The following is a 24,450-nucleotide window of genomic DNA, read 5'->3' on the forward strand; positions in this document are numbered from 1 at the left end:
GTTTTATAAGACCATCAATTGTTGTTGGAAGTTTAGAAGAGAATTAAAGTATGGCCAGACCTCCTCCTAACCTGCGTAAGAGCTGCCCTTACTCCGTATAGTTATACTAAAAATAAATCCCCTCTTGCAACAGTATCATAATGCCCTGCATGCGTGTGTGTTCCTGTGTGCTCGTGTTTGTTTTCATGTGCTGTAAACCCCAAGATAGAATCTCCTGGTTTATAAGGGCTAATAATTTGTTCCCAAATTTAACAAGGTGCTTAATCATATGGCGTTCTTTAAGTTGATTTAATTACAAGTAGATTGTGTACTTAAAGTTAGGCTTGCACTTAAATACCTTCCTGAACCGAGGTGCATCCTTTTTGGTATCATTCTGTCAATGTATTTAATGGACATGGAGAATTTATGGGCCTTACTGAGGAGCATTTATGCACATGTGATCCTGTGATAGCTGGAGTAGGTGATAGCAGCTCAGGGCTAAGTTCTCAGTTATGACTGGCTGTAAGTTTCCATAAGACTTCTCCAATACCTCTTTATTTTTGTTGAATTTTTGATGTAATAAAAGACAAATTCTATAATTATGATTTGTTGTCTGTCCTACTTAGTTTTGTAGTCTTTTTAAAAAAAAGTTTTATAATGCAAGTTATGTTCAAGAAATCAAATTGTGTGGCAGAACTTGAAAATTCCTTTTTATTATATTCAATTTGAAATAACCATTGTTGTTTGTTAAGAGTGCACCAGATTGCTTTGGGACACAAAGCTCTCACTGCCCAGTACTTGCTGAGAAGGGAAAAAAAAAAAAGGCTGTATCAAGTTTTTTGCAATTAAAAATCTGGAAAAACTTGTTTAAGAAACTATTAGCCCAAGAACATGCATCTTTTGTCAGTATAATATGCAGCTCTGAATACAACTCTTTTTATCAAGAGTGCAGTGTTTCATATTTAATCAACGTAAAATTGAGTGCTTCCCTCACATGAATGTAACACAGATCAAGTCTCAGCCAAAGCAAATAAAAGAATGAATGCTTTGTTAATCATCCATAACTAATTTGTGCATACACAGAAAAAATGAAATCTGTTTTTGACAAGACCTTTTTCATATGAACAGCAAGGGAGAATTGAACATGTAATGTGCATTAGTAATAGAGAATAGCAATGGGAAGATCTGAGATGTTTGCCTCAGACAACTTCTATTTCTTGATAGTAACAGTATTTAACAGAAACCTAAGATAAGAGAAGGGTGGGTTTTTAAGTTGTTTGCCAAAATGTAATTAGACAAACCTGTGCTGAAGCAGACATAGATGGATTCTTGTATGCTTTGCCATATATTCATAAGTATTGCAGGGAACTGCCACCTATCTCTGACAAACTCAGCTAATAGATAATACACAGTGAAGAAAATGTTAAATGCATTGCTTCTTTGCACAGGCAATATGATTGTGTTGCTCTAGTGACAGTGTGGTTATGGTTGATGGGGCAGCTTCATTACAAGCCCCTGTTTTCAGGCTATTGCAGCTTTAACAAAAAAAAAATTCACCCATTCGACTGAAATTTTCTATGCTTGTCAGCCTTGAGGTGAATTTTACTTTAGGTACAAAGTTAGAAGAAATCCATTTAGCTATCTTCCTGATTGAAACAAATTTGGAGGGAGGGAGGGAGGGATGGATGGATGGGATTTCAAAAACTTGAGGTTTATGTTTATTGCTGAGATGCATTTTGGAATGCTTTGTGTTTATCCTTGCGGTTGTATGTACACTGCATTGTTTATAAACACAGATATAAATAAATAACTGCACCTGCACCACACACTGTTCCCACTGCTGTGTGTGCACAGGGTGTGACAGCTGACATGTCTGACATGTGTGAGCACGTCCCTATTCCAGCTTCACACAGATGTGAATTTTCAGCTGACTCCCTTTTGCCCTGGTTCTATTCCCACCCCTTTGCACCCTGCTTCTTCCTGCCTACGTCAGACTCAACCCACCCATCAGCAGGATGACACTGGTGAGATCCACAGATCCTGGTTTTTTTCTCCCTGCTGAACTCTGCAGAGTGGCATGCTACACTTGGGAACCATCCCCTGCCAGCCACACTGCTCTGACATAACAGCTGGGAGGAGACTTGCATATTAAAGCTGTATCACCGAGGTTTTGCCCCTGATAGTGAGCTGCAGGTTTGGATAATAGGAATAGTAATAAAGTGGCACAGGCAGGAGAATGTCTGTTGGAATGGGGACATTCCAGAGTGGTTGTTGTGATGAGGATCACAGCCACAGAGCTGAGGGCAGTGGTGGCTTTGCAGTGTTTCCCCTTGGTGGCAGTGGGAGATACAGGGAGACAGAAGAGCAACAGCAGGTCCAGCAATTTTTTGAGGCGCTTTTCCAATTGTGTTGTATCCTGTTGTTGTTATGTATTTTGGTGCATGCTGTGAAGCTGTGAGCAAGATGCAAGACAATAAAACAAGCACAGTCATGAATTTATTAATGGAGATACATTCATGTTGCAGTAATATTGCTGACATGTTCACTCTGAATAACACTGTGCTGTCTTTTTTGAAGTGGCCTTTTAGCCTAACTGTAAGATATTCCCAAAGTGATCAGTAATTTGACCTGGAGTCTCTGGTTCTGCCCAGGAGAATGTTTGTGGTGTGAGCATCACTGCTCAGCACACAGCCATCAGGCATTACGGACCATTCAGCCATTTGCTCTGGGCTTTTGCAGTTAAGGTTCAACTTCCAGTACGGAAAAAATATAATGTCAGAGTCCTAACATCTTCCATTGACACTCTTGCAAGTTTTTCTCTGTCGTAAGCCTTGCAGACTTTGTCATTTAACGTTGTGCATTCACTCTGGGGGAGTTATCCTCAGACGATAACAACTGGTTGATGACACACTGGTATTTTTCAAATCCCATTTTAACAGGTTTTATCTATGCTAAATAACCAAGTCTTTCTGTGGAAAGATGAATGAAAGTATGTAAGGTTGTTGGAGCAGTTGATCTTTTCACCTTGTTTCTTCTTCAAGGAGTTTTACCTCAAACTTGCTTCCTTGTTGGAGATTACAAAGTAGCTGAATAATGTGCTTATGTTAGCAAGTTTGTTTAAATAATCCAGAGTTAATTCTGGGGTCTGTATCACATATGCCTTCCTGCGTGGTATTTTTTTCCTCATGACAAGGTTTGCAGATGGGCACGGCCTGAGGTACAGAACTTTAGATCTTTCAGTAACTGTTCTTAACATTATATTGAATTCACATTAAATATTGACTCCTGAGGGTGAAGTATTATTTCAAGCCCACCTTTTAAACATTAAGGATTCTGGATATTTGTTTTGAAGTGACATCAAGACAGAGTAAGGCAATTTAGAGACTGGAATGGAAAGAGAAAAGAAGCTGTAATCAACAGAAGAGCTTTTCACATCAGAAACCAACAATAAATAGCTAACTAGTTCACCCTTTTAAAAAAAAATTATTTCTCCTTTAAAGACTGACTTCTGTTAGGGGACACTAGCTGGACATCTCTCTTGTGTAGTTATTTGAAGGTGCAGCAGCACCATTCATGGGAGACCTCTACACACAGCAGAGGAGTGAATCTTAACAATGGAGGCTTCGTGTCAGGCAAAGTAGAGCTGAAGTGCCAGGCATTGGTAGGTGAGCTTAAAAGTAAATTTTGTAACAGGTATTGCCTATTATTTTAAAACAAAAACCAGAGAACAACCTGTGAGTCCTTTTAGTCAATACATGAACAAATGTGGAGTTATAAGCTGCTAAGCAGTAAATAGAGTCATGGTTATCAAGTCAGCTCCCCTGTCCTCCCCCTGGAAAGAGGAGGTCACACAAAATAAGTGTGTTTCTTACTCCAGAGTCTGTGAAAAGTTTAGGAGCTAACTTTATCATCTGCTGTTTCTCCTTCTCTAGTATTAGGTAAATTATCTGTATTTCTGCTTTGTACTGAAGCTAACTCTACAGAAATACTATACAGTTATACAACAACCCTTCAAAAGCGGGGAGGAACATGAACCCAGCCCGGGGGAATGCTGTCTGGAAGTGCCTCAGCTGAGGCAGAGCGTGGGAGCTGCTCCCGGAGGCAGAGGGCACACTGTGAGGGATGTGCTCAGCTCCCAGGAAATGAGGCACTCTTGTGTTTTGCCAAACTGCCAGCCCTGCATGCAGTGCTTTTCCCAACAGCCTCACATGCCACGTGTCAGCAGCAGCTCAAGCCTAGACTTCCTTAAATCTGCTCCTTGGAGAGGAAAGGTTTGAGGATTTAAACAGCCAGTTGGTGATAATAAGTTTCTCTGCCAACTTCAGTTGAATTTTCACGAGCTTGTGGCCCACATCCATGGCAAAATAAAACCGTGCAGGCGTTTACAGTAGGAATTACTCTTATAGCTTTTGTAATATAAAAATTATTTCATCTCGATGGCTTTTGCTTGCTAATGATTACTGTGTAGTAGTTCACACAGGCTTGCACACAGCTGTAGCCTGTACCTTAGCAGACCTGGGGAAGATGGGCACATCCCTGGCTGCTGTAGCATTTGGGGAAAGGAAAGGAACAGACAGTTCTTAATGTGGAGTGATCCTAACCGGAGAGAGTGAATGGCCATGAAAGGGAAGCAGAACCATTAGGGCATTAGAGAGCTCGTCATGCTGGGATCTAGACTTTGCAGGAAAGGATAGCATTTTGTAGCTGCTAAGGGAAACTGGATAGTCAAGTATTCCAGGGCTCCTGAGCAGTACAGCACAAGCTGTAACTCTGCAAACACAAGTAAAAATTCATGTACTTTGCAAAGATACAGTAATGCTTGCATCGAGTGCAATGACAGTCTGAGTTTAGCTGATGAAAGGCATTTAAGGGTAAATTTAAACCTGTCAGTATAGAAGAAGAGAAACTTGCTCAGCATCTCTAGAGGAAGTGATCTGAAAGAGCAAAAAAGCTACAAATACTAAAGTGAATGTTTCTCAGATCAGTTATCAATCTCCTGTATCCTTCTGTGGGAGACTGTTCAGGAATTGTTCCTGCTTTACTAACCAGTCTAAGGGAAAAAGCAATTGAGGATGTTATGAATAGACACATAAAGCAGTTATCCACATCCTATGCAAGCTTCAATATTTCAGAGTTCAATAGTTATCTGCTACTTGCTAAAATTACCCAGCTCACCTGTAATTTTTTTCTCTGTTATCCTTTGTAAGCAGCAAACCCACTTTAGAAGGGGATACCTGTCTCATACATATGGTCTATTAATAAATTGCTCAACTAAAATTTTGATTGTGCACCTATTTTGCCATCTGTCCTGTAGTTGTCTAAGAAGCTTCATAGTATTTTTTGCTAGAAAAACAGAACCTGTGAATTTTGGTGTTACTGTGCATGGTGTAGATGAATTGCCTCAATTTATTAGGTATTGTTTCTCTTTCTAAACTTCCTGTCTGATGTTAATCACTGGAGATTTCCAGAGTCTGTGAATGCAGAGGATTAGCCTGTGGAGATGAATGGTTTGTTGTTACCTACAGCAGGTCAGTTGAGCACACCCACGGATATGATTTTGGTCAGAAAGAACCTTTCACTACATGCCTCAGTCTCTCGGGGTGCCAGTGAAATCTCATGGGGCTGTAAGAAAACAGAAGCTGAAGTAGCATATAGTGTTTTCTCTTTGCTTACTGAAATTATTGTCTCTGCTTGTGCTACGTAAGAAACAATGCGTGGTGCTTCCAATATAATGATTCATCAATGTAGATGTGCTGTTAAAACCATCATGTTGGTGTTTTTGAAGGAGCCTTTGAGCTTAAACTTAAGATATGACCAGTATGATAAATAGTTTGGTACAAGGGCTTTCCTTCTGACAAGGACAAAGGTCACTTTATGAGGATAACAAATATCTATTTCTATAATTAAGGGTAGCTGTTTCAGCGTTTAAAAATGTTTTGTTTCATTCTGAGCCCTCATGTTTACGGCTCCATTCTTTCTGGTATGTGCAGTATTTTTTAAACATTAAATTCTCCATTCAAATGCATCATAATTCTTAATAATGTTCTGGATACCTCGAACCATTGTTTGCTTTTAAACAAGTTTTCAGCAGAGATTGTGCTGCCTTCATTCGGTCCTCCAAATCTCCCATCCGCCTGTCTAAATTATTTTAACTGACATAGTTTCTAATTTACTCTCTCCAGTTGAGAGAGCTCCCTGTAGCTTGTCTATTTTAGCATTTAATTGCTGTATACTCTCCCAAATTAAATTCTGTAGTGATCCATTTTGCTCTGCTGGTGAAGCAGTGATCTTTTCATCTGAGCAAGATGGTGCGTGCAGCTCAGGCGCAGGGCTGGCATCCCACGCCGGGAGAGGGAGAACCTTCCAGCTCCTCTCTGGAGCTGGGTGGGGCCTGCAGGGGCAGTGGGCTTTGTGTCAGGGGACAGCTTTCCTCTAAAACAGTCTCCTTTAATTCTGAAGCCAAAGGAGAGGGAAACCCATTGTTTCTCTCAATGAGTTTTTAGGGCTAGACAAATGGCTTTGTCAATTATTTTCTGCCAAAGTTTGCTCCTCCTTAAAATCTGCCTATCTTTGGGGGCTTTTTAGCATTTGCTTTTGTAAAAGATGAAAAAGCAGCCCCTAAAAATATTATGCTGTACATTTTCCTTGTCTGTGATAAAGACAATAAAAATGATTGTTCCTTTTGACAAAATAATATCCAGTAAGGAAACTTGCTGTCTTCCCCAGTTAGGTCTTTTTTGGTTAACGTTTGTACAGTGATTATTAATTACTTAATATATTTCTATTAAAGAGGTACCATTTACTATCTAAATAATTAAGAACTTCACTACTTTTTGGTCTGGTTTCTGCTGAATGGAAATGTTGTCCTGTTATTTCTCAATATGTGTGTGTGGAAAGGAGGGCACTGGAGCCTCGGGGGTTACAGACAGCGCAGCAGGGTCACAGCTCTGCGTAGGCAAGCTGAGTTCAGGTGTGCAGAGGTAAAACATATCCTGCTGATTTCTCTGGGGGGACTCTTTCCCCAGCCCAAATAACCCACAGGAATATACACCATGAACAAAACCCAGCCAATATTTTGATTCTTTGTAACTCTAGAAGCTTGGAGGCAGTTTAACAGGAAATACAAAGCTGTTTCTTACTTATTTGCACCTCTTATATTAATCGTGAAGAAGATGTGCCAGTCAGTTGGTAAGTACAGGATACAAGGTCATTAAAAATACATTTTTAAGGAAAGAGGACCACATAAAATTCACATTACAGCGTTATTTGTCTCTCCTATAAATTAAGAATCTGAGTTCAGACCTTTCGTGGGAAGGTGTTAATCTTTTGGCTTGCTTCCTTTGGAACAGAGTTGGGCACTGTTTAATAGTGTGACGTGTCTGTCATCTGTGATCATCATCTTCCAAGTAAAAATGAGCTGTTTCTTTTGCAGCTGTGGGCCAAGCTCTCTGCTCTTAGCTCCTTAAGAGTATTTTAGTCCTGTTTTCTGTGAAGGGACCACTTTAGTAGGGAAAGATGGGGATGATTCCTAGACAAGGCCCGTGGTACACAGCATTGCTCCACAATTTTCTTGTTGTAGAAGGAGATCGGGCTGTGGGAATCCTTTATGCCAGGCAGATATTTATAGAAGGGTGGCACTTCCTGTGTAGTAAGTTTTGGGATGCCTGATACTGCTGAGAGTCAGGAATGGTGTGGCAGGGAATAATGCATGGTTGCATTACTGCAAAGGAATTTGTGTGATAAGTGGGTCTGGCCCTGTATCTGGGACAGTAAATACAGCTTCACTGGCTTCATTTGAACTGACTGCAGTTTTGCCAGTGTTAATTTTGCCTTCTCTGGCCCCAAACTTTGTAATATGATGGCCATTTCAGGGTTTGTGGAAGTAACTTAAAATGCTGGGGAGGGATAGTGTTGGGGACTGCTCCTTGAAAAACCATCCACAGCTTTTTGAAACCCTGTTTGCAGCCTGTGTCTGTGCGTGTGCTGTAGGTCCCCAGGCTTTGGCAGAGCCGAGTGCAAGGGGAGAGCTTGTCTGAGCCTGGCCCTGCACTCGCAGCTTGTGATTCCTGTGGCTTCAGATTGACTGGAATTTGTCTTTTTGATGGCACCAGTGAATTGCACTTCTGTTGGTATCTGAGGTGACAGTGTTTTTAAAGTCTGTGCAAACACAAACAGTGTCCTTAGAAGTTGGGAACTACCTGAGTTCATTATTACTAATGTTCTTCTGTACAAAAAAGGAACACAACTGGGTATTGCTTGCTCCACATATTTCTTTGTCTGAATCAGAAATCAAAGTACTCCAGGGTATTAGGAAATCTTTCAGTTTTTTGTATTAATTTTTGTTTTGCTAGCTTCAAGCTCTTCTTATTCCAGATTTTTAATAATTTGCTCAAATTTTTCCTAAAGTACCAGGATGCACAAGTATCAGCTACTCAGTGGGCTCAGTGCAGAGCCAGCCACATGCTTCATCCTGCTGCTTTGCCAGCTGGGAACAGCTGATACAACTTGATATACTGCCCACATAGGGTTATTTCACCCAGAATAATGGTGTATGTTTGAGGCATTTCAGGGACTGTAGGGAGTAGGAGGAGGAGACTGCCAAGGGGAGTGAAGCTGCTTGTGAGAGAAAAGTGTAGAATACAAAAGCAGAAATTCCCCACCATGGGTGAGAATAATGGAGAAGTATTGCTGTGTGTTTATGTGCAGGTTTTACTCTTCTTAAGTGAACCATAATGATCAGTCTTGCAAACAAAGTACTTTTAGAATAATGTACAGGTTTCTCAGAGCCTTTAGTTGACCCAGCACAGCCATTATTCTGTTATGCTAGAAGACAGGCTGCTGTAGTTTCTGCTAACATACCAAATAGTTATATTTTTAATCATTTATTAATGATTTCTAGGAGAATGGCACTTTTTTTTCCAGTGTGCTGCTTCACTTACTAGAACTATACAGTAATAAACATGAAACAACAGAAAATGGTTGTTAACCAGTGCTCCATGTGTTCTCTTAAGAGTCCAGCAGTGCCCTTTCTCAGTCTCAGTAGGATGTTTGAGCTGGAAGGTAACATAGAAGTACTTGTATTTTACTGGCATTGTATGTTACCTTCTGTCTTTCTGCAATTCAGATATCATAGCTGATTTTATTTGCATAATGCATTGCCTTTCTTAAAAGTAAAGGGTTTCCAAATTACTGTTTTCCTACAGAATGTGCTCCATTTTCACTGTTGAGTGTTGTATTTTGTCACCTCTCTTTATTATTGATTGGATTGTTTCTCTCTTGTAACTTCAAAATTGACTTTTCATGCCACCCTTTCACAAAACAGGATGTGGCAACCCTGGCAGTCACATGTATGTTAAACACCTGGAGGCATAACAGAGCCTTACACATTTTAAACCTTGATTATATGGGCAAAAGCAGAAAAGTTGAGCAATTAAAACATTTGCATTGGGATTCCTGCTTGACTTTCCACAAAAATCCACATGCTCATATGAGACACAAGTAACATCAGATCAGACTTTTACTGTTAAATGGATGTTATTTATTCAGTATCCTACCAAAGTGTGCTTCTCTTTGGAATAACTCATTCCAGCCTACTGCTCACCTGGTTCTGTCTACTCTGCTTGTAGGTTTGCTGTCTACTCCATTCTTGGATTATTTTCTCTCTGCTAAAAAATGCTACAGTATTTGTAAGAAGTGGTTATTGTCATGTTCTGGCATCCAAGGACAATTTTTAGAAGTTGTCTGTGTGTCAGAGTAGAAGATACAATCTGTTGTAAAATCAGTCATGGACCTAAGCACTTTGAGAATATTCTTTTAAGGTGCAAAAAGTTTTTCCCCCTCTACTTACATAGCTAAAACCACGTAAGGCCAAACCTGTAAAGCTTAAGAGGAGGAAACATTGCAACACTTCCCTTTCTGGGAGGACAGGAGGATATACTTAATCTTGCATGTGAAGCCAAATAAGACTTGAAAGATCAGGCACTGTCTATTTTTGTTTGGGTTTTGGGATTTTAGTTGGGGTTTTTTTGTATGATAAACTTACAAATTCAGATTTTTCTAGGCAACTGGAACCTGGAAAGTAAACTTTTGTCTTTGACCCACAAAAATATTATGAGATTTATTCATTTCTTAGGAACACTGAACTCGATTGCCAAGTGTATCTTGTTCTTCAGAGCGCATCAGGATATGCAGTGATAGGAAAATCTTCTTGCTCATGGCTGGCTTTTTCCCTTTGTCCTGGCACACAGCTGCCTGCATTCTTGTCTCCCTTTTCATCTACATCAGCTAACCCCAGAAGATTTCATTAGGAATTGCTGATGATCATCTTCACTGGGAGAACTTTGTCTTTTCCTTATTCATGTCTCTTATTCATTCTCTGATTCAGATAATCTGAAGGTGCAAATGACAAGATGATAATTTGTACAATAAGTAGATACTAAGTGAAAATGTAATTTCACATCATTTCAAAATTCTTCTGCCTTGATATGTGTCCACCTTCTGCATGCTTGCAAGTTCAATCTTGTGTTCTTTCTCTTCACTTCAGAACCATCATTGAATTGGAAATTGGGTTGGCTTATCTTGTTTGCTTTGACTTTTTTAGTGAAATTACCTTGATAAAGATATGCATCTGACATACCAGAGAAGATGGTGTGTTTGTAACAAGAGAAAGTAGCCCGAGTACCCCTATTTTTTGGAGTCACTGAAGCATCTTGGTGTTCCCTATGATGATTCCCCCCAAGGGACCTTGTGGGAGGTCTGTGTGTTGCTCTCATGGCATTGGGTGCATGTAACAGGTGAGCCAGCACTGAGAAGGCATTTGTAGCTACACAAGGAAATAAATCCAGGTCTTTGTTGAATTGGGGAAATTCACAGCTGCTGAGAAGTGGTTTTCATAGACTGAGAGGAGCACATCAGAATACAGGCATGGTGTGGCTCATCAGTGATTCGTCTGGAGGGCTGCAAGCAAATACCCACATTCATTATTTGTTCTGTCTAAGATCTGTTGATCTTGCGAAGATCAACATCTTACTGTCAACATCAACTATTCAAAATCTTCCAAGATGAGTTGTCTAAGATCCTGTTGGGTATAAATGCCTGAACAGGTGCTGCAGTAAACCTTGCATTTGGTATAATGAGTTGTAATGTTAGTTATTCTAAAGGTATGGTATCATGACAGATTATTTTTGTTCATATCTGTGTAATAATGCAAACTCCCAGATCGTACTTCCCATTTTACACATTGTCAGAACCTTGGACCTTAATCTTGCTCTTTGATTGACAACTGCAGCCGGGGAAAGAGCACTCCTATTGTTTGTGAGAGTCGCATCTGTTCAACTTGATTCAGCTGAGAGTATTTGCATATTCTTAAGTATTTCTTCTGAGAGGGCCTAAATCCTTCTCAAGTGTTTGATGCATTTTTGAAATTCATTCATAAGGTATCTACATGCACTAATAGTTCTGTATAATATTGCTGTGCATAATCTGTCAGATAAGGCTAGTTTTTTAAACAAGGTATTCTTTGGGGATGACATATTACATTCTGACTTATTCTACTGGGCAGAAATGTCAAGTACTTTGAAAAAGGATGCTTGAATGTTTTGATTGAATTAGTATTCTTTATTCAACACATTGTCAACTGCAGTAAAATGTAGTCTTATTGTGAGAACATTTTTCAGAAGAATTAATAGCAGGGCTTTTTTGTTTTTTTTTTTTTTTTTGTTACAGGAGCTTTATTACGTATAATCATTCCTTTCCTATTGATGCTGAGATTAGATGGAACAAGAGAGTAGATTCTTAGATGCATTCTAGATTAATTAGTCTGAATTGTTAAACCATGAGCAACACTTCTATATTGAAATACAACTTAGGCTTTTCAAATAAAACGTTGGCTTTTATCTTTCTGTATTTTGCTCTTTATTTTTTCCTTGCAAAATTTTTATCAGTATTTTTGGAAGTATTGTCAACTTCCATTTTGGAAACCTGTCACTCTTGATAGTGCATGTACAACACTAATGAGAAGAACCACTGCTGTGAAAAATATTTAGGTATTATATTTGAGTGTGGAACACAAACTAGATGACCTCAAACCATTATGTAAAAAAATACATGCATGGTTGAAACCCATGTCTTCTGTAGGCTGGAAGTTCTAGCCCAGAACTATCCAAGTTTGGACAGAGCGAGTCCAGTTTGCTGTGAAAAGAAATGGAAATATTTTCCCAGCAATTTAACTGGATGTGTGCTGGGGATCTGCTTCAAGCTCAAGCCTTTAAAGACATCCTAGATCTTGTATGGAACACCACTAATCACAATGGCCAACCTTTTTTTTTTTTCTATTGCACTAAGAAGGTGTTCAAAGCTCCACCACCATTAGTGACTGACGTAGTTTAAGAAATGGTTTTTTGTAGCTCGACAGGCCCATAGTAATTTTTTGAAAAAACACAAACCCCAACCCCCCCTACAGATTTAATAAGTGCATTTTTTGTTTTGTGCACTTGCAGGTTTTAGTGTAACAGCGCCTTTTACATTAGCTTTGTTTTTCCTTTGCTTTCAGGAATCTCCTTCTGGACGTAGAAAAGCGCTTGCCACCAGCAGCATCAACATGAAGCAATATGCCAGCCCCATGCCTACACAGACAGATGTCAGGTTAAAATTCAAGCCTTTGTCTAAGAAAGTGGTATCTGCCACACTACAGTTCTCCTTATCTTGTATTTTCCTGAGGGAAGGAAAAGCCACGTAAGTTGTTGTTTGTTGGGTTTTTTTTAAACCAGATAGCCTGCTTTGTGTTGCTTTTCAAAGAATCCTTTGGATAAAGAGCTCTTTCTGTATAGAATGGTGGAATTTGAGAGTATCCTTCAGCATACCTATCATTCCTGCCATACTTGGTTTCTTAACTGAGTAGAAGTTGTTTCTTGCTCTGATTTCAGCCTTGTGCTCTTCAGAGACAAATGGCTTGTGCTCTACTCTTACAGACATTTTAAGTAACAACAGCTTAAAAGTATCTACAGGTCTGAAATCAACAGGAGTGTATGTTTTATGTGCATGTGTGTGTTCATCCAACAATAACCTTGGCAGACTTCAAGGGAGCCCACTGATACTTCACAAAGAATGCAGTAAGGACAAAGGCAGTTGGAAGGTGAGGGAGGGTGGAGTCAGAGTTAAGATTTTGGGTTGAGCACAAGAACATCCTGTGGAAGGAGTTCTCTTGGGCACTGATTCCCACTCCCTTTACTCACTCGGTTCTGTCCCTTATTTCAGTGGCCTTTGGAGGGCAGAGGATACCGATTATTTTTGCAGATGCTGTAACCTCTCATGCAATTTCTGTCAGATTCCAGATGTTGGATATTCATGTGGCTGGAGAATGGATTGTTTGTCACAGTCCTGGTTTCAGTGAGGGTGTGCCGGTTTGGGCAAATTTGGAAATATATCCTCTGAGAGAAGGCAGGTTACAACCACCCCTCCCCCACCAGGTTCGGGAAAAAATAAATTTTCCTCGAAAGAAAGTGAAAGAGAAAAAAACTATTTATTTAACAAACACACAGGAAAAGGATAATAATGCTAAATAATAAAACCTCTTGCTCTGCTGAGAGAAAACCTGGGAAAATTTCAGTCCTTCCGTAGTCTTTCTCTCTCCCTCCTTGGAGCTGGGATGGGGTGGTGGGCCCACATCCAGGGCCAAGGCCTCGGCACAAAGTCCTCCCGATGTATTCTGATGTTGAAACTGTCCAGCGGGGAAGAAGGGAAAAATCAGAGTCCCAGGAAAACAAAGTTCAACTCTCCGGAGGAAAAGGAGCTGAAAGCTGGCTGTAAAGAAAGCAAGCTGAGTGTTTCCTTCGTCTCCTGCCACTGCTGTTAGAAGCAAGAGGAGTCTGTGTCTCTCTGTGTCCTCGAAACATGAAAACCAAACTGCAAAACTGCTTTGAAGAGTTTGCTCGGTTTTTTTCTCTTCCCCCTCTCAGGCTCAGTTTAAAGGCATAGAAAGGCACAGAATTAATTTCTGGGCATAGAACAGTGATATGGGATACAACATTATAAAGTCACCCCAAGAGAGAGGGTATTTTTGGTTTTCCTTTCTGTCTCTAGAATATGGCAATGTGAGAATGGCAGAACAAAAAGAGGTAGATGGGGAAACTACTACTGTAATGGTTCTTCTACCTCTGCTTAAATCTTTTTCTCTCCAAAAGACTAACAGTTTACTTCTAGCTTTCAGTATTCTGAATGCATTTGTAGACAATGCCCACTGCAATACAAGTGCCCAAAAAATGTTGCATGAACAGCTTTCCAGGCTGCCATGTTAAAACATTTTGACACAAAAAAGTCTTTTGTCTGCATGCTTTGAAAGCTACAGATGCATTCATTACTATTAATTACTATTACTGTTTCCCCTCTCTGATTAACCTGTTGTGAACCACATCTTGGCATACCATATAAGAATGATATTTTGAAGTATTTTGCTGTGATTTAACATGGTTAAAATGCAGCTGAAAATGAGAATGGAAAAAGTCAGTAGCAGATAAGCTATTTAACTTTTTTGGAACAACCAGCATCCATGAACTATACAGTAAATAGCTATATTATGCTGTTTTAGGCCGTAATTCATAAAACCTGATCAATTTAGGTTGCATGTACCTTCTCCCGTTGAAATTGATAGGTGTCAGACTGAAGACCTATAAGTCAGGTAGATTGTAAGTTATTGACAGGCCTTTCATAGTGCCCTGACCAAGGGATCTGAATAAAGCTGCTCTTTGTGAAAAGCAATTGGTTTCCAGGTATGTGTAAACAGACGGTGCCTTACTAACCTTTTTTTTATCTTGTTAATGATTTCAGATATTTAGTAGAGGGATTTTAATTTCTGTAACGGCATCAGGAGTTATAAATGAATGTAGTGATAGGTATTGCATGCAGCATGTGGGCAGTAGGTCTGGCCAAGCATTTTCACTTTAACCAAAGCAGACCAAGCAAGCATTTAGCAGCCTTTCTGGGCTGGTTTAAAATTTTTGGAAGCAGTCATTAAGTTAACTCTTGATGCAAAGCAGTATTTTTTTACCCTTTACAATTTTGTTAATTGAAAACTTTCCCTTCAGAAATTGATACATATTTATGAGTGTATTCATTTTGTTCTTTCACTATATTCAAGATCAGATCTGAGCTCGTAGACCTCCCTGAAGAAAACATCAAAATATTTAAAGAATTTTTAAGAATGCAGTAATATCAGATGTGGAATTAATAAGCTGCATTTTAATGCCTGATATGATGTTTGTTATTTAGGGATGAAGACATGCAAAGCCTGGCTAGTTTGATGAGTATGAAACAAGCTGATATTGGTAACCTAGATGATTTTGAGGAAGACAATGAAGAAGATGAAGAAAACAGAGTGAATCAAGAGGAAAAGGCTGCAAAAATTACAGGTTGGTTTTGCCACGAGCATGGTGAAATAGAGTGTCCTTTGCTAATTGTCCCATGGTTTTTATCCTTATGCTGTATTTTTATTTCACTTAAAAAAAATCCTAACAACCAAAACAATATTTAGGATAGCTCGATTGAAGAGGAACCCATCCATAACTCAACAAAGTTTAATATTTGTGAATTCAAGAGTGTTGATTTGTGTCTGTGTGTCCTGTTTTTAGGAGAGAATGCACTAAATAGGTAGCATTTTAGGGAAGCAAAGAACCAGTGTGAACAGAGGAGCAGAAAAAGTGGAGGGAAAGGGTCAGTGAGCCAGGAGACAAGAGGAGAGGGTCAGGTGAAATAATGAAGACAGTTTGTGAGAATAACTGCGAAATGAGTTGTGCCGTGGACAGATGCTGAGGTTCTGCTCAGTAACATGGCAATTCCAGGCAGCATATTGCTGCCTTTTGGGTGGGGGTGTCTCATGGAAAAGAAATCAGGAGGCTGTTAAAGGACTTTAATGAATTTGATAGTGAGGTTGTTTGAAGTGAGATAGTGTAACCACATTTGAATTGCTGATAAAAATGCTTAGTGTGTCCAGGATAGCTGAACTAATCGAGGCAAGTCAGATCAGGATGAGATAATGTTAAATTGTTGGTGGAGATCAGTATGTAATACTGCTCCAGATGAGTTCTGTAGGAACTTTTTGTGTAAAGAATCAGGAAGAGAAAATTAACTTCTGGTGCCAGACTTCATAACTTCCAGTGCTCTTTTAAAATGTCTGAAATAAAAGGATCCTTCTCCAAAGTGGGGGAAGAGCATCCCAAGCGGAGAAGTGAATTGTCAAATCTGTTCTTGAAAATTCAGAGGAACATTGGTTCAGTGTTATGAAACATTACTTTCATCACTTCTTTTTGAGCTTTCGTTGCAATCAAAAGGTTCAGCCTGAAGGAGTTATTACTTAGTTACATTTAGTGTTGTGAAAGGATGCAAATATGTTTCTGTATGTTTTACATATTCAATTAAACATTTTTTACCCTGGCCAAATCTCTACTTATGCTGTTTGTGTCTGGCACAGAGTGTATTGGAAAGTCTGGAATGAAATATCTGAGGAACCAAGATAATGTATTCTTGGTCAGGGAGCAGAGATATACCAGTCTGGTCACACTGAAATCATTCTGCAAGGTCAACTTCTTTCCCAGTGTAACCAGAATAAATCAGATCACAGCATCAAACAAAACCTGACATGTTCACCAGGCCATTGAATAATCACAGAGAAGGCCAAATTAAGGAGAGGTAATGTACAGTCTATAGAAACTCCGGTGCACAAGGTTTTTATTAAGATCTGCCAGGTACTGCGTTGAGGACTACAGAAAACCCATCTGCAGAAGGGCAGCAGTTGAAAAGCATCAGATCTTGCTTCTCAACTCTATTGATTTTTCATCATTCAACAAGGGTATAAATGATTCCTAAACAAGCAAAAATCTGATGTAGGTTAGACTAGGCAGTCTACTATCCTTTGGGTATGGAGTGAACATCCCTGGAGATAGGTGGGAAGGGTGAGCTGGCTGATATGCAACACAGGATCCTTGCTCATGGTGTTTTAGAGTCATTTCAGCTTTTCCATCTGCTATTGCAAAGGCCAAAATTATCTGTTCAAAGCTAAGAATACCTCCTTGAAAGACAGAAGTAATAAATGCTTCTGGAATACACAATTTCTGTGCATTGCTCAGCCTGCTCTGATACTGTTTGCTAACGATACAAGATGGGAAGGTTGGGTTGGTCTTTTTGTAGATGAATCATGACGTGGGGAAAGTCAGCCTTGGCCTTTTTCTTCTTATGTTGGCTACAACGGCTGAGTTGCTTTGTGGGCCTGGCCAGCTTTTCCCACCTTTGAGAAGGAGAGGGATGGAATGAGTGCATGCAATTTCCCAAGCAAATGGGAGAACATAAAACATAGGGCAGTAAGTAAACATTAATAAATAAGATCTAAAGTATCTATTTCAACATGTGTTCAAGATTGATTTCATTGGCAGTTGCAGTGACTACTGTAATAAATATAATGAATGGGGAAAGCTAGGAGAAGAGCTGAGGAACCAAGGGAGAAAGAGGTAGGAATCATCGTAGAAAAACAGGAAAAAATGTATAAAGAAGGAAATGTAACAAAACTGCTGTAGTGAAGAATGCTTTCAAAAACAGTGTTCACAGAATACCATAAAGTTAATTGAGGAAGTTATATAACCCTTTTGAAAGCTTGTTGCTACCAACATTTTCTCTTGTGCTGTGCTGGGTGTTGGCAGCTGAGGAGCTGGAATGCTTCACTGAGTCAGAGCGCCCCGTGGCAAATCCCTCACCTTGGTGCGCCTGTTTTCCCAACTGTAAAACGGGGATGCTGCCTGTAACACCTCACTGGAACGATGGGAGCATTGCACTGTTAATGTTTGTAATTGGGATTGGAAAAAGTAAAGTGCAAGGAGCAAAGAGGGAGGGATTGTTCTCCTACCTTTGACTCAAGGTTTTCTCACAGAAGGAAGGGATGAGTTGATGACTGAAAAGTTATGATTCCCGAGGCACAGCTGCAAGAGGTGCTGCAAGTCTTTTATCAGACACTGTTCCTTTTTGCAGTGTACAACAAGTTTTGTTGGTTTTGTTTGTGGGGGTTTTTTTCATTGTGGCCAAAGTTACCGTTTCCTAGATTAACATATATATCCGCTGCTGGGAGAACAAGGGAGGTCTGCTGTGTGGGGCTCTAGATGGTGCAGGTGAGTTAGGAAATGCTGCTTCTCTTCCTTGATGTGTTGCCTAACTTTGAGTAGGTATCTGTGCCTCTGTTTCTTCAGCTATGAAATAGGTGGTGCAATACTGACTGACCTCAAAAGCACTGTGGAATTTGAGGTGGTCAACATGGAACTGTTGCCATACAACTGACCAGACTGAAAGATGTTTTCCATTCCAAGCACTGCTTTCACTTAAAGAAGTGTCCCTCCATCTCAGGCTTTCCCCCTCTTCCTTCCCAGTATTTCTTGCTGAAATTTTTCATGTGTAAAATTTTTCATGTGTATCTCCCCCGACTGTTCTGTGTGAAGCTGAAAATTGTTTGTGGCCATGAATTAAGTTTCAAATATTTTGTTTCTACACTGTCAACATACATGGATTTAAACCTCCCAGCATTATCCTGTCCTTAGTCTTCAGTGGAACACAAGGTATCCCAAATGTACTTGAAGAAAATGTGCCTCATAACTCACAAACAGGGCAGTAATGAATATGTTGTTTCTCTTAATGTTTTAATTGCTACTTAGAGCCTCATGCTGAAGTTAATAGCTGCCTCCTGCTCCATCTGCCCAGGAGCACAGTGGCTGTCCTGGGGCACCACATGGAATCAGCAACGTGCCCATGTGCTACCTATTGCAGGAGTCTGAATCCCAGCATGTTTCAAGAGCAGGCTTCTGGATAACATATGTGTAACTCTTTTTTTGCAATTTGCAAACCATACCTCTCCTGAAAACCTGGTAGATTTACTCTTTTTTTGTCAGGATCACCAAGCTGCTTGGAAAAAAAAGAAGAGAGAAAGAGAGAAGAATGAAAAAAATGCCAAAACCCAAACCAGTGATTTATGTGACATACTTGTAGAGCAAGCTAATGTGTGTTTGTAGATAATGAGATTTATAAAAGATAATATAGGATATAAATCTCCAACCTACCATTTCCATACTCCAAAATATGACATAAACCATTTAATATTGTAATGAGAAACATTGTAGTGCATATGGGTGTTTAGGTTGGCAGATAGGACCAGGTGATTCAGACCACATCAAAGAACTCCCTCTTTTTAAAGCTCTGAACTTAATTTGTTATTTTCTGACAATAAAAACTGGATTGTAATTGTTTTGGGGGTTTTTTTCACATGCTGACATAATAAATTGTAAATCATGTCAGCATCTGAGCCTGTTTTAAACTACTAATTCATTAGTATTGCTGTTTTGAGGTCAGCTCTGTTTTATTTGAGTACAGGAAGATATGTTCCATTGTCTATCTTGAGTCTTAAAAACTCCCAGAAGATAGTATTATATTATGCAGATTTGTGAGGTGTATGTATGGTTTTACACTGAGAAAGCTAAATTTTGGGGCAGTTTTGGTGTTATTTTTTAGGATAATAGTCTTATTTGTTGGAGCTAAAAGTAAGGAATTGAGGATGGTTACGTTAACTCTCTGTAGACAGATACAAGTATAATCCCATGTAAGTAGATTTCTGCTTTAAGGTCAGATCAGTTGGGAGATGCATTACAGAGGAATTCTGCTGGGGGTTTGTCACTGTCAGCATTTAGAATGCCCAGTAGATATTGGCAGAGTAGGTCATTTTACCTGGTAATTTGCAGATTGGCATGTCTTTGCAAAGCAGTTTAAATTTGGCGCAGAAGTTTTTATCCATATGACAGAAATACTATCAGGTTCTGGTCTGCTTTGGGCTTCAGGTTCTTTGTGCTGTCTGTGAAGGCATGAAATTAGGAGTGGTGTCAGCTATGAAAAAGCATGAAAAAGCCACCCTGACTAGGAAGTTCTGGGTGGCCATGAGCAACCAACATGAACTGAGACAGCATGCTACTCAATTTTTACCTCAGTTTGATATCTTACTCCCTAAAACTAGTTCATTGAATAAAGACAAACTTTTGCTTTCCCAAACAAAAGCCGGATGAGAAAAAGTCAAGTTCAAAACAGCAGTAAACTAAAAGTGTTACTGAGAGGTAACTTCTCGTGTACTTCAAGAAATTGAAGTTTAAAGGAAATACAGGAATGACTGACATGAAGCTTTAACTTCACTGGTAACACCAGAAGACATCTTCCATTTATTTCATTGGGAAAAGACAGGTGATGAAAAAGGCTGTTGGTGGGGCAGTGATATTCAACAAGCAGGATCATCTCTCCTGCACAGGTTTCTCTTGCCTTTTTGTCATCTGAAAGGATGAGGAAAGCTGTTCCCTCTCCACAGAAACTTACACTGAGGTCTCTAGAGATGCCCCAGGCTCAATCCCCATTACTACAGAGGTCCATTTGTCAGATGCTGTGGATGGGACTGTGTTAAGGGGGGAGCAGAGAGGAATTTTCCCCCTTGGGCCAGAAGCCACTAAGACCTAGTTGTTTTTTCTTTCTTTCCTTCCAGAATTATGGAGGCATCCCCATCTTGACTAGAATTAAACATTAACACATTTTAAAAATTACTAGTTCATGGCAATTCAGAGCTCTCCACTATGGACAGAAGGGGAAATAGGTTTTTAACAAACAGCAAGGTGTTACTTACATAACGTGACAGTGAAAATTCACGTGATATATACATTCAGTTTGCATTCTCTTGGAACAATAGTGATCATGTATGTTAGAACTGTTTAGGTGAATTCAGCTTGTCATAGATCAGAATAGAATGGTGACTAATTGTAAATGTTAAATAATCAGAGTGTGTATAGAAATAAATACAAAAAATGCATGTTGTATAGATTAGTTTTCTGTAGCCTTGAGGATTTGGGAGGGAGATAAATTGTTCTGGGGCTGTTTTTGTGTTGATTGACAATGTTTTACTATTCAGGTTTCCTTCATGAGCCGGAAAAGTCTTTAAATTATATCTAGTACATCTGTCTAAATTTTCAACTGATGTGCATACTCGTCCTCATAAAACTAACTGCTGTTGCTGACACCATTAATCTGGCTAGGTTTTGCTTATGTCTTGTTAACTGGGTTTCATGTTAAATTATCACTGAAGCACCTACACAGGTACTTTGCTGTAGTTATATAATTGTAAGGACTCGTTCTAAATCTATTCTTTTACCCTCTTCTCCCTCGCTCTCTCTTTCTGATAACAGTGTTCGTTCCACTTCTGTTTCATTAAATGCCCTTGCCTTACGTTTGTCTTGACTGGCTTCTATTTACAGAAATTGTAAACCAGTTGAATGCTCTGAGCAGCTTAGATGAAGATCAAGATGACTGCATAAAGCGAGCAAATATGCCTTCAGCTAAATCAGCCAGTTCCTCTGAAGGTCTATGAGCTTTCATCCTTTCTTTCTGTTTCTGATTGTATTTACTGTGACCCATTACCTTTTGACTCCTGCCTGTATTCAGCTGTCAGTTTTATCTCTGTGCTTCCACCCAGCATGACTCTCAGTAATTTGTAGTGCATCCAACAGGTAACAACATGATAGAGAAAGAGCCTGTCTCTGCTACAGCTCCATTGTCATCTGATAATGAACAAGAAAGAAAAAAAATTTAAAAAAAAAGAAAAAGACCCTAAGCTTAAAACATTAGTTGTGTAGTCAGTAATACTTGACCTTTCTAAAGTGACAAAATGTCCCCTCTCTGCTTTTATGTGCACGTTACATCCAAAAATTAAAATTTCCTACCGATAGTTAACATGTAGGTGAACAACCAAAATCACTGTATCTAGCTTGTTAGATGTTCTGCAACATTTATTTAATGAAGAAAAGAGAAGGCTTTCTTAGTAGCCATTTCTGTTACATAATGTTCTGATCAGCAAATAGAAGTTTCATTCATTTCACTTTTTTTTTCCCCTTTGTTGATGTACTTACTGGACTGTGTTAACTTAGTCGTGCAGTTCGTGTCATATCCTGGTGCAGTGTTTCGAGGGACTGTTGACACGGGGCTTTTTGAGCTTCAGGTATGTTGGATGAACAGTTTGTATCTATTTTAAAACAATATTCCAATTTGTTTGTAGAGCTTATCAATAAGCTTAATTTTCTGGATGAAGGGGAGCAAGACCTGGCCAACTCTAGCACGAACCCTTTTGGTGATCCTGACGCAGCAGAATTAAATCCATTTGGAGACCCCGATGTAGAAGGTAATGAGTTTGTTTTACCTAATTCATTGCTAATTGCAAATGCTTAGTGAAATATATTTTTATAGATTTTTATTTCTGTAGGGCTACAAATTAAAAATTTTATTTTGATTAAATAGGATTATTTCATGCAGCACTGAGGTAGCAATAGCAGTGATCCAGTTGCCACTAGAAAATTGATTTATCCTTTGAGTCACATCCTTTGTGTTGAGACACATTCTGTATGTTTGCCGCTGGGGGCTACTGGTTGAAGCAGAGACTTTTAGACCTATCAGGTGTTACTAGTACTCACCTCATGCAGAATGAATGAGCAACACATACTGTCAAACAACCCTGTTCCACGTGGGTGATGGTTTATATCATAATTTCCTTCACTGCAATCTTAACTGCATCACAGCTATTCTTGGTTAGGACTAATCTTCATTATTACAATTTAATTTTCTCTCTTTTATTCTTCCTTCTTTTTTGCTTTTATGGCTTCCTCAGTTAAGCCTTCTGGCACCGTGCCTTGCACCACATGCTAGGTGTTAATCCCCTTTCCAGACTGACATGCCCATTTCTTGTTTCCATTGGGTGAGATGTACAACCCCTGTAAATTTTTAATCTGATAAGATTTCGGCCGTAAGGCCAGAAAGGAGCATCAGGACAGCAAACATCTCTGCTGTCTTCAACTTCATGCCCAGATATGCAGGCTCTCATCTGCCGGATGTATCACTTTTAGGTTGCAGCTGCTCAAAAAGCCAATTCATAGTTAATTCCCAAGTTTGAAGCTGTACTTAACCTTTTCTGTTCAAAGCTCCAGGACTTTTCTTCCTACAGAAAACACCAAGTCACTCTGTAATGGCAATGGAGAAGAACCACGCTGAGCAGGAGCAGCCCAGGGTGCAGCTAGGGGATTTCTAAGGCCAGGTCAAAGAGAATGGATTTCCAAGCTGCAGTTTCCTCCTGTGGTCACTCACTCTCTTTGGACAAGCTGAATGTTTACTCACAATACGGTGTTTCTGCCTTTGGAATCAATAGAGTACGATGCGGGTGGGGATCAAGTCCTGTCATACTTTGGCTGTGGTGTGGCTCACAGCTTGTATTTCTGAAACAGGGACATTGCACTATATTCTGTATTTGGCAACTGAAGCCATAAAGCCACTATCCTGGGCACCTCCCTCCTATAAAGTTGTCAGGTTTTTCTACAGTTGCAGAAGTGAGTTGTTTCAGCTTTGTAGATACCAATATATATGGATTAGGTTCTGGTGTCCTAATCTTTGGCTTTGTTTCCTGTCTGTTCCTTGACAGTAAATTCCCTTAGGATCATGGAGGGAAGCAGAATAAGTGGGAATGTAAATCTCTCTGGTAGTCCATAAATAACTTGCTTTAAGATACTCAGCCTATATTCCTTTCTTCCTTCTCTGCTCTAGAAAGTAGAGCTCCCGTCTCCATGGAGAAAGCTGTACAAGTCCCATCCTACCTAAACTGCTTCTTCCAAACCCAGCTTTTCTTTCCTTTCCAGAGAGAACCCATTCTGGAAGAAAGCAGTGGGTGTTATGGCCACAAAATACAGGCACTCTTTCTTGTCTTGGGAACAGGCAGAAACAGCTGGTGTTGTTTCTTAATACTGGAGTAGCTTGATACCTCATGGCAAGTTCACTATGAGCATCCAAGAAAGACATCAGCCTGCTTGTGTTCCTAAAACGCTCTCAGAGTATCAGGGGCATGGTTTTTTTCAGTTGATTCTGGTTCTTTTGGTGACATCTGCCTTTACTGTCATCTTCAGTCATAGTTGTGGGCACTTTTCCATTTCTCTGGGTCTGTTCTGTGTACCTGGGACAGTCTCTGTGATCAGACTCTTGGGTCCCATCTACAGCTGTGGGCAGCAATGCTGAGTTGTTGGGTGTGTGAATACCAAGTATTCCTCCCACGCACAGTCACTGTCATGCAGCAGTCAACATAGCATAACAGGACAGTGATTGGGATAAACAGGGTGTCACTGGATTCTTCCTATGGTGTCATAAGGTGTTTTTTATCTGGGTGGGATGGACCTTCCATAAGGTTCATGTGACAGTGTCTTCCTGGAGCACTAAACCAGGTTGAAAGATCTGAGGAGTTCCAGGCTATCAGACAAAGAGTGGGACATCTGGTGTGGCATTTTTAAAGCTTTTATGTTATGTTGAGTGGCTCCTGAGGGATTCTTCTTTTTACTTAGACACCTCTGAGAAGCTCTGACTCTTCCACTCCAGACCTGTCTTGTCCCTGTA

General features: G+C 39.8%; 1 protein-coding gene across 12 annotated transcripts in view; it reads left to right on the plus strand.

Annotated features, from left to right (window-relative positions):
* Positions 1-24,450, plus strand: part of EHBP1 (EH domain binding protein 1) — a 211,345-nt gene that overhangs the window by 66,005 nt on the left and 120,890 nt on the right. For 9 of the 12 annotated variants that reach the window (XM_032103502.1, XM_032103504.1, XM_032103506.1 and 6 more), the window contains exons 6-9: positions 12,530-12,711; positions 15,244-15,383; positions 21,285-21,389; positions 22,082-22,204. In XM_032103502.1, coding sequence (XP_031959393.1) covers positions 12,530-12,711; positions 15,244-15,383; positions 21,285-21,389; positions 22,082-22,204 — 550 coding nt within the window. The remainder of the gene's footprint in view (positions 1-12,529; positions 12,712-15,243; positions 15,384-21,284; positions 21,390-22,081; positions 22,205-24,450) is intronic. The other 3 variants (XM_032103507.1, XM_032103508.1, XM_032103514.1) reach the window with 1 other exon arrangement.

Source organism: Corvus moneduloides, chromosome 3, assembly GCF_009650955.1.
Source record: "Corvus moneduloides isolate bCorMon1 chromosome 3, bCorMon1.pri, whole genome shotgun sequence".
NCBI classification, from domain to species: Eukaryota; Metazoa; Chordata; class Aves; order Passeriformes; family Corvidae; genus Corvus; species Corvus moneduloides.